The sequence below is a fragment of the Hypoxylon fragiforme genome (assembly GCF_022984875.1).
Source record: "Hypoxylon fragiforme strain CBS 206.31 chromosome Unknown GGS25scaffold_4, whole genome shotgun sequence".
In the NCBI taxonomy this organism is placed as follows: Eukaryota; Fungi; Ascomycota; class Sordariomycetes; order Xylariales; family Hypoxylaceae; genus Hypoxylon; species Hypoxylon fragiforme.
In genome coordinates this window covers 784,097-801,276 of record NW_026054759.1, presented here as the reverse complement: position 1 = coordinate 801,276, position 17,180 = coordinate 784,097, and the positions used below count along the sequence as shown (strand labels likewise).

Sequence of the window (17,180 nt, the reverse complement as noted above, 5' to 3'; positions counted from 1 at the left end):
ACGCAGCACAACAGTTGTAGCAAGCATGATACTACTAGGTACTAGTAATAGTACACCACATAAAGCGCCTTCTCCACATTGCAGCTCACCAAGGGATCTATAGTGGGGCACCCCATTTCCCTCAACGCCTTTTACAACACTGAACTTGAAGCTGCCTTCTAAGTTGAACCTAACCTCGATACCTCCTACCAACTACATACGCGCTACTAGCCGGGTATACACTGTCACTCAGATATTAAACTTTAGGTTTGGTTCAACGTACCTATCAATACTGAAAGTACAGTAGGTACATAACCTAGTAGATTCACACAGAATCACCTTTATACTCCTCCAAGTGGGGTGTGATTTGTAAGTCAACTCCATACTCACAAAATACATTGAACACAACATCGCTAACTCCGAGGCAGTAAAATACTCACTACACATTTATCGAATACATAGAGGAGGATATTTCAGCCATGCAAAACAGCAATTCTGGTTCATCTCGTCCACTTACTAGCCTGCCAAGCCAGTTGCACACCCCCACCCAGTCCTTTAGTGACGCCGCCTTCACTCCAGAATCCACCATGGATGTGAAGCTAACTGCCTGGAACGAGCAGAAGGCTAAGGATGATTTAGAATTGGCCAAGGCGAGGCTTGCTGACCAGAGGTTCAATATCAGTAAGTGCCTCTCAATCTAGCTACCTGTGCCGTTCACGGACTTCAGCACAGGACGACTTGTACACTGACTATCATTATAGAGGACTATGAGGATCCTCTTCTTCCACGACAGCATCCACCTTCTTACTACTATCCTAAGGGCGTTACACAAGAGATGGAAGCCCGTTTGGCAAATCTCATTGCCGAGGTGAAGGATTCCACGAATTGAAGATTATCACATGGATGTTCTCAACTAAATAGCGTTGTCTTTACCACCAGTTGATGTATTTTAAATACGTCCATTTCTCTCCTAACATAGCGCTAATATGAGTTACGAAAGTCAATCCTAGCATCTTTGAGATTCGATTCGTCACTTTTTTGTGACTTGCTACCATATATTTTACGGCAATATCTGAATGGATCGTGTAGATACGGTATCATCAGCCTCTGCCTAAGTGTATTGATCAACTCACTGCGCAAATATTTGCTAAGGTAGTCATCTTATGAACAGAGTCGAACAGGAGTAATGAAAACTGTCTGATTAGTCACAATTTCCGTAGCAAATGCTATGATAGAAACCACCCGACATACTACACGGCAAAGAGCGTACCCCTTTTGTGTTTGTCACAAAATCTGACTAGATCACTATTTCTAATTATGTAGTGAGAGTTTGGATATATTCTTGGAATAAAGAGAACATGTTGAAATGTTATCGTATCAGCGTAACATCTTTTAAACTCCAACTGATCTGTAGGTATCTTTGGGAAAGGGGCTAGGTTATCTATCACATGCGCAGTGGAGTGCTATATATAACCCTATGAAATATAAAACGACACTTTGTTCATCCCATGGCATGAGTACCAAGCTATGAGGGGCCCCATATAGGTCAAAAAATATGTGTGTGTTCTCCAAAGGGTCCCAAGATTGTCAGCATACTTCAAATTGAGGAGGTTACGACTCTTCCAAGGTTATCAGATGTACCTTCTCTCATTCTACCACGGAAGATATTAGTAATGAGCATTAAAAAATGGCAGAAGTATTTTATACTTCGGGAAGGAGACACATGCATGTTGGTAATAGGGTTCATCTACTTTCTCACCTTGTGCATTTTTCCATATTCTAGGCCAGGCATCATTGTTTCATCCACATCGTAACCCTGGAACCATTCTTTCTCAAAACTCACACAACTTTCAAGTTTTATTTCGTCACAACAACACCTGGGCATTCTCACAATGTAGAATAATGCCAACGAGATATCTCATCACATACCCAGGAATATACCCAAGATATAGTACTCCGTTCTAGGTACAAATATATCTAAACCACATATACTATGTACTCTTCATCTCACTATTGGACCTAGCAATAGCTTCCTTCACCTTTCTGTCCAACATAACAATGAGAGAATCAAGTAAGTAAATTCTTTAATTTTTATTATCATATATACTATTAAGCAAGTTGCACAAATCTCTCTAAGGGCTTCCATATCCAAAATGAACACCCATCACCAGTCCCTTTAAGAAGCACAGATACACAAGTTCCATTGGAATCAGGAGATTAGTGTACTATGATACTACACTTCACAACTGAAACATCGTCAAATCCCCACTTGCAAGCTAATTCTGCTTTACCTAGGGCATGAGGATACCTCATCGTACTCGCGCCCTACGGGACCTTGTGCTGAGATGGGGACAACTAGCATGCTTCCACATGAGGCCTAGTAAATAGCAGCGGGATTCCCAATCACTGTTATTGGCAGACGTCATGAACCCTTTTCAATGCGGTATTCGATGACCAAACTCTTTAAGTTGGGGAAAAGAAGCACAAAGACTCGATTGATGCTAAAAGGTACATCTCTGAGGTCTACGGTGAGGACTAGCGTCGAGATTTTGCGAGCATGATGTTGTCTGTCTTGCTCATGCTTGGTGAGCATAAGACCTTGAACAATACTTGCAAACGGTCTGGCACTGCTCAGCCTTAGAGAGCACATCATGGACGCAACAACCTTATTTACGAATCTTGAAAAGGACAAATTCGACGAGTTTGTCATTTACCAAATGTTCCTTCCTCACCCCGCGGGGTCCAGAATAGAATGACCTGGTCATGAGACACGTTGCGAGAGTACAGTCCTGTCCCGGAAACGTGAGGGCAGACCATGAGATACGTCGAGCACAAAAGCAAGCCCTGAATAGTCGAAAGGGGATCTAAAGCGATTCCTACGTAGTCCCTGACGCTTACCCTTTACCTCCAAGGGACGAGTTCTCCAAATGACTAACGAAAAACGAGCTGGCCAAAGGAAACCGCTGGTGTCACGGGGCGGAACCTAGAAGATGCATAACAACATCGCTGTTGTGCAGGGATCTCCAACATCTCCTCGGAGACTATGGAGGTTATATATACATGACTGCTCCTCCTCCACCAAACATCATACGGGCGTGACTGTATATGAAGACCCAAAGAAACCTACAGCTAGTACGAAAATCGGAGAAGTATTGACGGAATTCCAAGACATTTTCACGGACACAGGCCTCGCACGAGTACCACAAAAAGAGTGGATGCGAGTCCAGTTGAAAAACGATTAGCAAACCAATATCCCCAAACATTGCAAACGAACCCATTGAACCAAGCTGCATGAGTTGACGGAGAGGCACGGCAGAGCCAATAAGCTCTCCCCCGACGAGTTTAAGTTGGCAAAGGGCTGGGAGGGCCACGGACAAATTGGCAATGACAACACCGCCGCGATATATGGGCAGGACCAGACGGGTTGGAAGGTCATACACCTGAAGGGAGGAAGGGGAGACCAAAGAAGGCCTGAGCCTGTCCCGGAATTGGAAAACGTATCGTGATGTTACTCGCTGACGCATACCCAGTATGCACCCAGGAGGAAATAATGAAGCAGGATACCAAATTCGTCCCGGGACAGCTTTTTGAAAAATTCAGTTTGCATAGGATAAGACTTGATAGAGTAGATGCTGTTACGGAGGTAAATTCAATGGACTTTAACCCCCCGTGACGTTTCAAACCACCTAATTTTGACCATTTAGTCCAGTCTTTCAGAACGCTCTATGATAGTAGTACTCATGTAGGTACATATCTCTTACTTGGAGCTACCTACCTAGGTCCTATACAATCATAGCAACTATGGTATATCATCCATATATGACATTGATGCTTTCATCTGTAGGTAGGCTGGCGAGACGAAGACAGGTTTTAAGTATAGGAGCTACGACATGATTTCCAGTTTTAGCTCAGCGTCGAATCTATCATTCCCCTATCCTCGTCTGAGCAGATGAGTACAAAACCACTGTTGATTCATAAGTCATGGATGGGTTCACAACCACCTGGTCCAACGGAGCAAACAATAGCCTTCCTTCCCTTTCCCGAGTAATACTCTGTCCTCCCGAGAGGGAACCTCATGAGTGAGCACGGCCAGCGCGATGTATATTTCCAGATCCGAAGCTGTTATTGCTGTTTCGGTATAATAACGATTATAATATCAGCCTGCTTCGCCACACAGTCCTACCCTTACATCAGCGCCTTTTTGGTACCAAATGACGTCTCCCACCTGGAAGCTTCTCTTGATATTTTTACTGACACTTTATTGCTCACCGGAGCTGAATATTAGTCATCATGATATGAATGTCAGCATCCTTATACCTAGTGGCTTAGGCAGAGTATTGTCTCATGCCTCACCGTTTCATTGGCGCGCATCGAAAGCTTGATGTTTAGCCTCGCTGTGTCGTACAAAACGGGCACGCCGCCTATCTACTTGCACTAAGAGGCTGTGTTTCGACACGAGACAGGAGGAGGAGAACGCGTGTAGTTAGGTAATCCAATCCGTGGGGTCGCGATTATGCACGGCACGACGGTGGGTGATATATACTACCTACCCACCTTGGCAGGCAGGGGCGTAGGTAGGTACGTTTCGGATCTCTTGTTCTGTCCATTCGACGAGCATAGCCGGGTCGAGGCGGACCACGGGTGGCCTAAGAATAGCTGAAGTATGGGTTAAGTACGTATGAATGTGCTTTACCTGAGTAGTAATTCATCTTAGGATGTAGTATCTATGTAGGTAAGGTACCTACACGACGGCGTAGCAGACGGGGGATTCGGGCACCTCTCACACGAGGGCACTGTATGCTACCTACACGGGAAAGATAGGGCATGGGATGAGATGGATGCTTAAGAGGGAAGGAAAGGACGCGGGAAAACTACAAAAAAGAAGAAAAGAAATATGCATACAAAAACGTGGTAGCTACGTAGGCACGTTCGATTATGATGGCGTGTAGCGATCGTAAATTATATAGACTGATAATTTCTTTTGGACGTATACATACCATTGTTCGTTCGTTGGCCATCCCCGGCTCCTTACGAATCGAGTTCTAGACTTTCCGCTTCGGGGTTTCACTCGATTACTTACCTACTTACGCATCCGCTTCCACGCGTTAGGGACTGGGCGTATATCGTGCATGTAGCAGCAGGGGGGGTAGGGGAGGAATATGTACGTTTATGAGCAGGTAGGTAGGTACGTATATATACCTATGTAGTCGCAGAATCAGGGAAATATATAGTTATTTATCAAGAAGTAAAAAAAAACCCCTACCAGTTTGTGCGTGATGGACAAGCTTTTTGGCGGGGATGGATGGATGAGCGACGCGTCCGATACCCGATCTTCCCGTCCCGGTCTTGCTTGCTTGCTTTGCTTGTTTGCACACCCCCGTTCGCTCCTCTCTTCCTTACCTTTAAAACCCCAACTTGGCCTATATGTGGCAATGTAAGGTAGAAACTAGGAGGACGGGACTGCGCCGTCCGCTGATCTTGGAGAACGGGTTGCTGAAGGTGGGTATGGGTATGGCCCGGCTACCACATGGCGACAAGGGTGTCTGTTTCCCATTCCGTCCATCCATCCTTCCATCCACCTTGGCCCTCCTTGTCTGGGTCTTTTTCTTTTTCTTTTTATGTTATTTTTTTCTCTGTAGCAGTGTAGGCATGTCTGTATTCTGCCTGATAATTTCCGAAAAGGCTTAACCCGAGGATCATGGGTAAGGTACCTTCTACCTACCTACCTGCCTACCCACCTACCTACATCCCTTGAGATCGCCGGTTTGCTTACTACTAGGTGCTTGTCCATCCATAGCCGCGCCCTTGGGGGTATGGATGCCATATTATGTAGGTGAGATTACCAAAAGCAAGAAAGAAAAAAAAAATCTCTTCCTTAAATCAGAAAGGGGGAGGGGGGGAGGGAGGAAAGGATTTTCGTTGCTTTTTAACCCGGGGGGTTATGGAGTTAGATATGTATATGTATATGCGGATGGGGCCGCGCGGGTTGGGGGCCCTTTTCGATCCGTCGGTTCGGGTTGACGCGGTGGGACGGGACCTATGTACGGTAGGTCGTGAGGTTGGCAAGCAGAGAATGTATCCCGGCTCAGAGTTTTTTTTTTCTTTTCTTTTTCTCTTCCTCTCTTTCTCCCCATATGGGGTAGTCCCGTTTTTCTCCTGTGGGTGATGGGATATAAAAGACCTCGATATGTAAGTCATATCGGTACGCTTAGAAGAGGTATATAAAAAGAAAACGAGGAAGAACAATATATTATGTATTCGGATATCCGTGAAGCTTGGTACCTTGGCATCCGCGCTGTTGGTTCTGCGTGCTACCTCATAATAAAAACGACCATTTCTTGCGTTGCCAGACAGGGCAGAGCTTAAGGTCGCACGATCTTAATAGGTATGTATGTTTTCGTTGGCGACACGCACCGCACCCCAAAAAAACCCTACAGCTACGTTTGGGGTTGGGTTACAGTTTTTGTCTCTCTCTTTTTTTTCGTTCGCAATGAAACCCCGGATATACATAGATAGAAGTTGCGGGCTGCAGGATCCGAAAGAAGAAAGTAGGGGGTAATAGGGAGAATGAAGGGTGGAGGGGGAAAGGGGGGGGGGTGAGAAAAAGGAAATCGCATGACTCGCATTTGTTCACCACCACGATCTACGACCTACCTCGCCTTGCCTTTACTTATTATCCCGTCCGCCCATTCCCGGCATCTGGTCCAACGTTTGAGATCGAGTGGCTTGTCTTGTGCAGGAGTGACAGTTCGGCTGCATCCATCGGTATTCCAAAGAGACGAGGACTGTGTGTGGCCTTTTTTTTCCCACAGCCAAACGGGGATATATAAGGTAGGTAAATAGGTAGGTAGGTAGATATGAATGGATGGATCAAAGCCATTCGCTATGGCGAACCTATCATGGGAATTTTTAAGACTGAGACACGCAACAAGGCACCATGCGCATGGTTCTGGTTTGGGGAAATACGGACTCCCTCTTGTCAGACTGTGCAGCGGTACATGCTTCATTGGTAACAGCATGGAGATGCAGCAGGTGCATGTCTAGACATGTAGGTAGCTATGTAGCTATGTAGGTCGGTAGGTAGCTAAGTAGGTACAGGTAGGTATGCCTTTCATTCCCAACGCACCAACTGTTGGCCTTGGTTCATCTCCCGATGACATAGGTAAATGCGTTACTTATCTTAATCATCGTCATCTATATTGTGTGAATATATTTCAATGAGCTCCTCAATTCCTCCGGGGTGAAGATTGGGTCTACCTACCTGGTAAAGAAAGGGTCAGGGAGATCGACGCTGTGCAAAAGTCTTGGACCTTACGTGATTTACCTACCGGCTCGTCATGAAAGCTAGGTACCTAGGACCTAGGTAGGTAAGCAAGGGTAAGGGTAAATGCTCCTTTCCGAACTCCCATGTTAATCTCACAAGCTGAAAAAGTAATCCGTACTACCATGCAGAGTGAACATTGAATTCAAATTGGCTCTCTTTGTTCAAAGGTACCTACCTATCCAAGTACATGGATACTAAAGTAACCTACCTAATAGGTAGTTTAACATACAGTACTAGTGTATGTTGCTGATGAGCCAATGGCAGTAGTCAATGTGTCTCTTGTACGCTAGATTGGAGGTGGTTGTTGTTACTATGTTGTAAAAAGGGCCAACCGGCGAACAGATGCAGGTTGGCAACCTGGGGACTGCCACATGGTGCCAGTCTTGACTCCAGACTGGAGAATGCCTACATGTATGTAGGTATGTATAGGTAGTAATGTATATGTCTTGTTATTTATGGATATAATGGATACGAAGCAACATTTGTTTCGCCCATGGCTATTTTTATTATAGTTGGAAACGACATCTGGGGGAATCGTCAGGTCATCGATAGTTTGGAATAATAAGGGGAGGGGGATAGAGGAGGACCCGACATTAGAGATTGGTGCTAGTGGTAGACGCCGCCGCCAGTTCGAGGAATAACGGGTACCCTATCAGGCTTTCTCCACCTAAATAGGTGAAATCTGTGCCGCTGTGACGACGTTTAACCTAACTTTTGTGACTATCTATCTCTTATGTACTAGGTTAGTATGCAGGAATATATGTATGAAGGCTAGAAGGATTCTGTGTAGGTAATAAGTAGTCAAGACTTGTCAAGCAAGTAGGCAGGTAGACAGGTAAGCTAGTAATTTCGGGCTTATGATAATCAATGAACAAGGAGCAGCCTCGACACCGCAATTCGAGTTTTCTAGAAGGTTGTGTCGTAGCTGGTTCAGCCCGTCCTAAGGATTGTTTTCTTCCAAGGAATATTTAGGGGTCCGTCTTAGGTAATAGCTACTTAGATACTAGGTGGCTAGTATGTAGTGTAGGGATAGTTAAAATGGGGCCCTCTCTGCTCTCTTTGGCTTCATTGGGATGTCGTGTCATCGAATCGTGGTATCTATTAGGTACCCAGGTTATGTAGACTGGACTGGTAGGTAGTGGAGGTATCCTCATAGATTCTACCGCTTGTTGCTTTGGCCTTGCGGCATTGCCGTAGAAACCCATATGAATACTGTACCAGCTAGAGATGTAGGTATGAAACCCCTTAGTTGCTCTAGAGAAACTTGTTTTAACATATGTAATAACTCGTAGGGGTAGAGGGGTTGTTGAAATAAATGTAAGATCAGCAAGTCTCAGATCAGATCACTACATAATACTACCGGTACTTACATAGTTAGTTGGTTAAGAAAAATAAAAAAGGGACGAAAACGAGTTCTGCCCGCTCCGGCGAATATTCGTGGACGAAGACTTGGAATTCTCCACTAGGGGCGACCGATAATCTGGATTTTTCGTCACAATTTGGCCGTTTTACCTCCTATCTAGTATCTCTGTCGTATTAGAAATCATGGACATCTAATACCTGTCAGTGTAATGCCTCTCGTACCTGTAAATTTGGAACCGGATTCATCATAGGTTGGTAATGGTTGATTTCATATTCGATTTCGACCTTGATAGTTCCATCCATCCATCACATCACATCGCACATTGCACATCTTGCACATCGCACTCGCAGGCGCATCGCATCGCGGCTAGTTTCAGACAATTGCGACATAGATCTAGCTGGACCTTGGAACCTACTAAGGTTAGTGGTTAGCACCCTTTTTGCTGGGCTAGCTAGACCTACTATAGATACGATCGCCTTCCCGTTCAGGTATGCCGCCGGACACGGTATTAGATTACACCCGCAACGTTTAGATAGAAAAGATAGAAAGGAAAAGAGAGAACAGTTCCCGGAGATCTTAGAAGGGTAATCTACCTCTACCTATGTAGTATGTAAGAAGAGAAGAGGGGAGGCCTCGACAAACTCAAGTTAATCTTGAGCAATCATCACCCGAAGCTCGCCGGATTCTCTAGGATTTCTTGAGGAGGACACACCGAATCATATCAGGAGCTCCTGATGGTCGGCTGATTTCGGTATCGGCAACTTGAACAAGACAAGCTGAAATAATAATGAGGGTATTCCTTCTCGATCTGTATACATTACCTGTCAATGCCAATGTCAATGTCAATGTCAACCATGTCTGGGTAGATATTATACCTATCATGTAGCAAGCACATGAATGAATGATAGCTTTCTACATAGGCACACCAAGGAGATATGTACATACATATGTACATACATCAAGACACCCAAGCCTTGAGAAGGGCCGGTGTATCTAGCATTGCCACGTAGGTACATATATGTATGTATACGTACATACACATGCACATGCGGTTCACGTTCAATGTTGGTCTAGTATCTTGCCTTCAATGTTCCTACGTACATGTAAGTACCTATTAATATCGTCAGAGCCTACATACATCCTATTCAGTACTAAAAGTAGGTAGTCTTGAAATTCTTGGACCCTGACCACCACGATGAAGAGGAGGAGGACGGCAACGGCGACGGCGATACGGATACTGTACCTCCCTTATATGCATACATGTACATACGTAGTACATATTATACTACCTAGTATGTATATAATATATATAATACTATACTAAGATGTACATCATGATGGATGTTTACTAGGTAGTGTATTGTAGACGGTAGGTACATGTAGTAGGTACCTCTTGTATATTTGTATTGTACATAGTACTGTTTTGTATCAATTGTATCCATCAAAAATAAATGGTGAATTACCTCACCTATTGAAATCGTACACGAGCAGGAAACCCCGCCGTTGAGACCCGTTGGACCCTCTTATAAGCCGGTAAAAATGTATACTGTAAGTATCTCTACCCCTCATCTTCAGCCATTTTCTTGTCACAGTATACATTCGCCGTACACGAGCTATTCAATGGGACCCAGTTCACGCTGTACCGGCGCGGGCGGGGCTTAGCCAAAAACTGTTTAAACCAGCCAGCCACTAGGCGTTCCCGGGCCTTTTTAGTAGACTGTCCCGATTGATTTTTTTTTACCTATTATCTACGCTGCTAGGATGTATTGTACAATACAATACTACTAGTAGTATCAACAGTATTATAGTACTAGGTCCCCTAGGTAGTTACCATTTTTGGGATTTCGCACCAGACCCCTCCACTAACAAGAATGCCCTTCCAAGCTCAAATCAGAACTTGAAGCCCGCCTTTTTCCTAGGTACCTTGTAGCAGTCCCATGTAGCAGTGCTGCAGTGTGCAAGTCTCCAGTTGCTATGTACATAGTCCCCAGCAAGCAAGACATTCAATTGATTTTACCTTACACTTACCTTACACTTACAACCGCAACGTCCCCTTCACCATTCTCAAAGCTGTACCGTACCCATTCTGCCCATCCTGTACCCGTCCTCGTCAACCGCAACATCATTTAACCACAAACCAAACCAGACCAAGACCAAGACCAAACCACTTCTGCCACTTCAAATCCAAACCGCATCAAACCACATTTGACATCAGAAAAATACTTACCTTACCCCCCTCACGCAAATCAATTTCTCCTCCATCTAAGTTTTGTGTTTTTTTTCTCTCTTTTTTTAATTTTTTATTTTCTTCTCTATTTTCTCAAGAAACCCCCACGCTCGACGTCAAACCTCAGATCTCCAACCAAACGAGGTTTGTTCTTTCATCTGGTAATTTTATTTTTTTTTATTTTTTTATTTATTTACTGTAATTTCCCAATCTCACTTCGAACCCCAAGCAACGAACACATCCAACGTCTGCCACACACGAACCATAACCACCACTACAAAACTAACTTACTGGTGGCTGACGATTAAGTTTCAGGAACCCGTTTGGAAAAGAACCTGACATTGGTATGAGAGATCGACTGCCCTTGGTCTATCATCATCATCATGTCAGGTTCGGAGGGAGGATTTGACCTGCTTCGGCGAGCAACGCAGGCAATGATGTCAAAGTAAGTTACTATTTTATTCAAGTTCTATTCTCCGTTCAGCTGTTTTTTTCAGTTCATCACCAAGTTCGGAACATTCCCCAACATCCATCCCATGCCCTTCCCCTCATATGTTCATATCATATAACCCTATCATTGATCGAATTCAATCGCTCCAAAAAACGATAGAACGATGTACTATCACTGTCTATATCTTCCTTCTTTCCTACCTGGTTACCTTGCTCGTTACGAGACTTTGCTTGTGATCTCGCAAGTCGCGATCTCCCTCCAATTTCCCACAAGGTTCTCTTTTCCGTTTAGCCAGTATTTACTTTCGGATTGCGGATTGCGGATTACGAATCACGGATCACTGCCCAAGGATTATTGTAAAGTTCGGACCTTAGGACCCTAGCTTTTAGGTACCGAAGCTCGACCGCATTAGGACCGTTCTTTACAGTCTGGATTTCAGAAAACAGAAGCTGCTTCTTTCGTCACAGCCCCCTCTCCTAGTCAACCATTCAGCAATGATGTGAAGGGGCCACTATTCAATCCATCGGCCCAGCGGCCGTACATTCATTCATCAACCGAGCATTCGACTAGGCTAGTTTGTGACGGTTGAAACATATCGAACATATCATGTCACCAGCCTTAAGACGATACGAAGTACGAGGGAACTTATGAGATGCATTCGCCCAACACATATATTGCTTCTAGTTCATCTGCGTTGTACAGCTCTGGATGGCCACCGATACTCGCAAGGACAAGAACCCCATATTATTTGGTCCAGCTCCGTACCACGGCGAATGAGAAGCGCGGGGTCTGGACGAGGCTTATAATTACTATCATATTGAAGCCTGACTCCTGACTCGCCGGCACAACAATCCGCAGAGGAGCCCAATGTTACTTGTTCACAATTACTGGGCTGGCTGTTCCTCTGTCTCTCTCTCTGCTGCGGCCACCCCACCCTCGCGCCGATCCATCTCCAGCGCACTACACCCCCCTTTGCCCCCCACTTCAACCCTCCCCTCCTCTAGCTTACCACATGGCGAGTGTCATGGGTAGTCACTATGAAGCAGCATGGGGTTCGGCTAGACGAAATAGCTCGTGAAATTCTCGTCTTTTTTTATTGTTTTTTTTTTAATCATTTGCTTTTCCATCTTCCGCCTTCCGCCTCGCTTCGTTTCGCCTGTTTATTTCAATCCATGGATACCAGGATACGTTACGGGACTATTGGACCTCATTTGCATTACGTTTATTGGGCATGCCTTGTGTCGAAATGTGCTCTTACCAAGATTCCCCCTTGAATTTCCTGGCACTTTTCTTATGATATACACATCTTGATAATCATTCCAACATTTTGTCCCCCTCCGCCAACGAGTCACAATTTTATTTACTTCATTTACTTTTTCAGTCTGGAGAATATCTTTGGCTGTACTTCAATAGTCAAAATGATTGTCATTAACCCGCCAAATAGGACATCAACGGAGGAGGATGGAGCGGATCAGATTGGATACGATACTCCTCGATCCGGCATCGCTACACCTCAACCTGATCTGACTGACAAGCGACTACCTGGTATTGCGAGTTACTTTGGCCAGGTTCGTACACCCTCTTTACCTTCTTCCTTAGGTTCTTCCTCTTTTTCCCGAACACCAGAGACTGAGTCGACCCACCCTGCCTCTCCCCAGGAAAAGAAGGAAACGGATAGCGCCCAGCAACAACTACCGAGCCCGGAGTCGGAATTGAGCAGCAAGGATCTGTCGCCGGAAATTTCGCCTCTCCTTCCACATGAGAGGATCGAACCTCTGGTAAATGCGCAATCCTCGCAGCCATCTGACCCCTACCCTACGCCTCCCTCTTCACAAACACCGTCAGAGAAGGGGGTCAAGTTGTCTGACGCGAGTGGCGATTCGGACACGGCTGCCAGCGGTTCATCGACTCGATCCTCTTTGAATAACAAAAGCGCTACGGATCTCACGCAGTTGAAGGTTCGGAGGGCCACCCTTGCATCTCCTCTCACGAGCATTGTCACTACATCTAGCGTTCACACGAGTCACATGTCCATCCCTATCGATCGTACCTCTACAGCCACCCCTACTTCTCCCCCGGACACCCAACCCCCTGCAGGCGATTCTAGCAATTTTCTCTCTCAGTCAGCCTCGATTGATCGACTCAAGAAGCTAACTGAAGGTGGATCCAAAAAGAGCGGTCCATCGACACCTACTAGAACGCTTTCCGCAACCCACGCGTCCCACCCCCCCGCCGCCGCCGTCGAAGAACGATCGCCGTCGAAGCTTGGTGGGGACAGCGCGGAGACAGGCGGCAGGCAAACACCGGCCTCATCCTCGAGTGGCAGCGCTGCCAGCAATACTGGCGCGCAAGCGCCACCCCAGAGGGGCAAGTTGACCATCAAGATTCTGGAAGCTCGGGGATTACGAAAGAGTCGGGATCCCTATGTTGTTGCGGTCTTTCAGAGGAGTGAGCTGATTTCACACGGACCTCGAACATTTGAGGATGAAGAGGAACCAGCCGCTCAACCTGTCCCTATGAGTGGGATGGGTGGCCTTCCCATACAGCGCCAAGGCAGTGACCCTGGCCGCTCGATGGCGATCCCTATGCGCAGCCGTCAGAGCAGCAACACCAGCATCTCTGACTACAATACCTGGCGGAATCGCCCCCGCAAGTCCTTCACAAGCCCTAAGTGGGACGCCGAAGCAGAATTGTGAGTAATACTAGTCAATTGAGCCCTTTAGATGTAGCCGACTAACTTGAATAGTGACGTTGTGGATTCAGACATGCTAGTTGATATCTCGATTTACGATCACGGTACACAAGGAGAAGAGTTCTTGGGACATGTTGACTTCCAAGCTATCATTCCAGGAAAGGACGAGCCTGTGCGAGGCTGGTTCCCATTGAGAGGAAACGTTGATACCACACCCGAGAAGACACCGACCGGCGAGATATTCGTTGAAGCGAGTTTCCAGAGAACTGAGAAGAAGCATTATGGACCAGACGACTTCCAGATTTTACGTTTAATTGGAAAGGGCACCTTCGGTCAAGTTTACCAGGTACGGAAGAAGGATACCGGCCGAATATATGCTATGAAGGTGCTGTCGAAGAAGGTTATTGTTCAGAAGAAAGAGGTGGCGCACACAGTTGGCGAACGAAATATCCTAGTCCGAACTGCGATGTCCGAGTCGCCCTTCATTGTTGGATTGAAGTTCTCATTCCAAACACAGAATGACCTCTTCCTAGTGACTGATTATATGTCGGGTGGCGAACTCTTCTGGCATCTTCAGAAGGAAGGACGATTCGACGAAAAGCGAGCCAAGTTCTATATTGCCGAGCTCATCCTCGCCATCCAGCATCTTCACAATAACGATATCGTCTACCGCGATCTGAAGCCCGAGAACATTCTCCTCGACGCCAATGGCCACATCGCACTTTGCGATTTCGGATTGTCTAAGGCAAACTTGACACAGAATGATACGACCAATACATTCTGCGGAACCACGGAATATCTAGCCCCAGAAGTGCTGCTAGATGAGGCAGGATATACCAAGATGGTTGACTTCTGGTCTCTTGGAGTTCTCGTCTTTGAGATGTGCTGTGGCTGGAGCCCCTTCTACGCGGAAGATACGCAGCAGATGTACAAGAACATTGCGTTCGGCAAAGTCCGATTCCCGCGCGACACGCTCTCCCAAGAGGGCAGAAACTTTGTCAAAGGACTACTTAACAGAAACCCGAAGCATCGGCTTGGCGCTATTGACGATGCCGAAGAGTTGAAGCGTCACCCATTCTTTGGCGACGTTGATTGGGATATTTTGACTAAGAAGCTTATCACGCCACCCTTCAAGCCTAAGTTAAAGTCCGAGACAGACGTCTCGTACTTTGATCCCGAATTTACCAATGCCTTGAATACGAATGGGTCGTTGAATGAACGTGCTCAACAGCTGGCGGCCGGCTTTGCCACATCCACACCACTTTCCCCGACCACACAAGCCAACTTTCAAGGTTTCACGTTTGTCGATGAGAGCTCATTGGACGACCACATGCGGGCAAGATTCGGTGACGAGGATATGGATGATGCAGACCGTCGGGACAATGACTGGGATGATTTGGAGGATATCGACCTCCGGAAAGGCAATAGGATGAGTGGTATTGTGAAGACTGGTCACAATGAGGAGGCATTTGGTCAATCCCATTTCGACATATGACAATACTTTTCTGTTTTTGTTTCTGCTTCCGAAATCTTACGACATAAGAATGAACTTGCACATTCTTTCTCGGCATTCATATTTGGTTTCCTCGTTACTCTGAGTTTCTGTCCACGGCATCATTGCATGGGGTGGCATATTGCATGCGGTGACGGGTTTGGCTGAGGTTGCTCAGCCACAAGCGGAGTGGTAGGGCGTTTGGCTGTTTGGCTGATGCAAATAGTCTGGAATTATGACACATACGTACACGAGGTTACGGGATACTTCCGAAAGTGCTCATTCTACATCACGTCCTATTTAGGTCAGGAAGGACCCTTACAGTTCACACGGTCCTGATTTTTTGTCACTCCAGTTTGGGATTCTTAGGCAAAGACGTTGGATGCTGGCTATAAGGCCACTGAGAAAGCATCTGCCATCGACGAGCTAGCTGCTTGACCCCTATGTGGACGGTTCGTCCGCAATGGTGATCGAGTAGATCGACAGCCTACTACAATGGTGCACGATATGCTAGCGGGCCAGCAGAGAGCTGTCGGCGAAACAACAAGTGGATTAGGCGCAATTCGATTGGCTCCTGTATTCGCCTAAGGATCTGCTTTTGATTCTGATGGCTTGCTACCTACTACCTTTATACAAGCGTTCCCAAACTTGCACGAGGCACGTTGTGGGAGGAAATTGGCATGGGAAAACCGTACATAGGTACATAAAGGTACTGATACAGGCGCCTTCTTAATGAGAATCGAGAGAGAAAGTAAAATAAAATTACACAGGTTGTTTATGAATATCTTATTTGACTTTATTTGCCTTGTGAACCATGATGCAAACTGTCCTTGGTGCTTTGATGTAATGTCTGGCTTATATAACACTTACCCTTTTACCTCCTTAGTAATAGTTGTGGCCAGATTATAATCTGTACGGCCCTGTAGACCGGCTCTTGCCAGAGGTACATAATATTTCAACCAACTTATCTAGCAATTATTCTTCCATCCTACTCTTACGTATACTCGGGAAGTGGAGTTGGCGGGAAGATGCCGAACATAGCAAGCTATATATATTGTGGACTTTTTGAGTACTCGGATAGCTACCCAGGTAGGTAGGTACCCATATATTGTTCAACAAATATACCAGTAGTACCTATGTAGGGTTCATGTAGACCTTTAACAAACCTCATACATCGGGCCGTTGGCTACTCCCATACCTACACTTACTTATTCCTAAGCATATGTCTCCAGTCCTGGAATTGCCCAGATCAGAGCTTCTTGCAACTCAGACCAAACAGCTTGTCGTCAGGTCTCTGCGAGCTATATCCTCGGTCCGATATACATACCTACCTACCTAGGTACTTGCCTGGCCTACAAGAATTGTAGTCGTAAAAGGAATGATTTCCTACGTTCGTTTATTAGAGAATGAATCCATGCATCCCGATGATGGAAATTGGGAGGAATCATTGCAATATCGAGAAGAGCTCCTCAAAGTTGAAGTAATTTCTCCCAATGTCTGTCATTGGGAGGTAGGTATGGATTCATCGGATGAAGTTTAGCATGATTCTCCCAGGTAGGGGGTTCCCGCTACGGTAGGTAGGTAGGTAGGTACCTAGGTATGCGGAGATAGGGGGTGATATAGCTAGGTTGGATGTAGGTGGAGTGGGGAGC

The 17,180-nt window shown here is 45.9% G+C and overlaps 3 protein-coding genes across 3 annotated transcripts; all 3 read left to right on the top strand.

Annotated features, from left to right (window-relative positions):
- Window positions 1–92: 92 nt before the first annotated feature.
- On the top strand, window positions 93–1,249 carry GGS25DRAFT_485209 (uncharacterized protein). The gene is made up of 3 exons (XM_049260524.1): window positions 93–348; window positions 408–660; window positions 741–1,249. The coding sequence occupies exons 2-3, from the start codon at window positions 459–461 to the stop codon at window positions 866–868; spliced, it is 330 nt and encodes a 109-aa protein (XP_049117511.1). The 5' UTR covers window positions 93–348; window positions 408–458; the 3' UTR covers window positions 869–1,249.
- Window positions 1,250–6,568: 5,319 nt separating this feature from the next.
- On the top strand, window positions 6,569–6,915 carry GGS25DRAFT_485199 (uncharacterized protein; the record flags this gene model as incomplete). The annotated part of the gene is made up of 1 exon (XM_049260523.1): window positions 6,569–6,915. A coding segment is annotated over exon 1 (224 nt), but the record flags the coding sequence as incomplete, so codon positions are not given.
- A 5,847-nt stretch (window positions 6,916–12,762) lies between these two features.
- On the top strand, window positions 12,763–15,531 carry GGS25DRAFT_520337 (kinase-like domain-containing protein; the record flags this gene model as incomplete). Its single annotated transcript, XM_049263872.1, has 2 exons — window positions 12,763–14,036; window positions 14,091–15,531. The coding sequence occupies 2 exons, from the start codon at window positions 12,763–12,765 to the stop codon at window positions 15,529–15,531; spliced, it is 2,715 nt and encodes a 904-aa protein (XP_049117509.1).
- Between the last annotated feature and the right edge of the window lie 1,649 nt (window positions 15,532–17,180).

Coding starts and splice junctions, on each gene's coding strand:
- GGS25DRAFT_485209 (XM_049260524.1), top strand. CDS start 459: ATGCAAAACAGCAATTCTGGTTCATCTCGTCCACTTACTAGCCTGCCA. Junction 661..740: donor TGACCAGAGGTTCAATATCA/GTAAGTGCCTCT, acceptor CTATCATTATAG/AGGACTATGAGGATCCTCTT.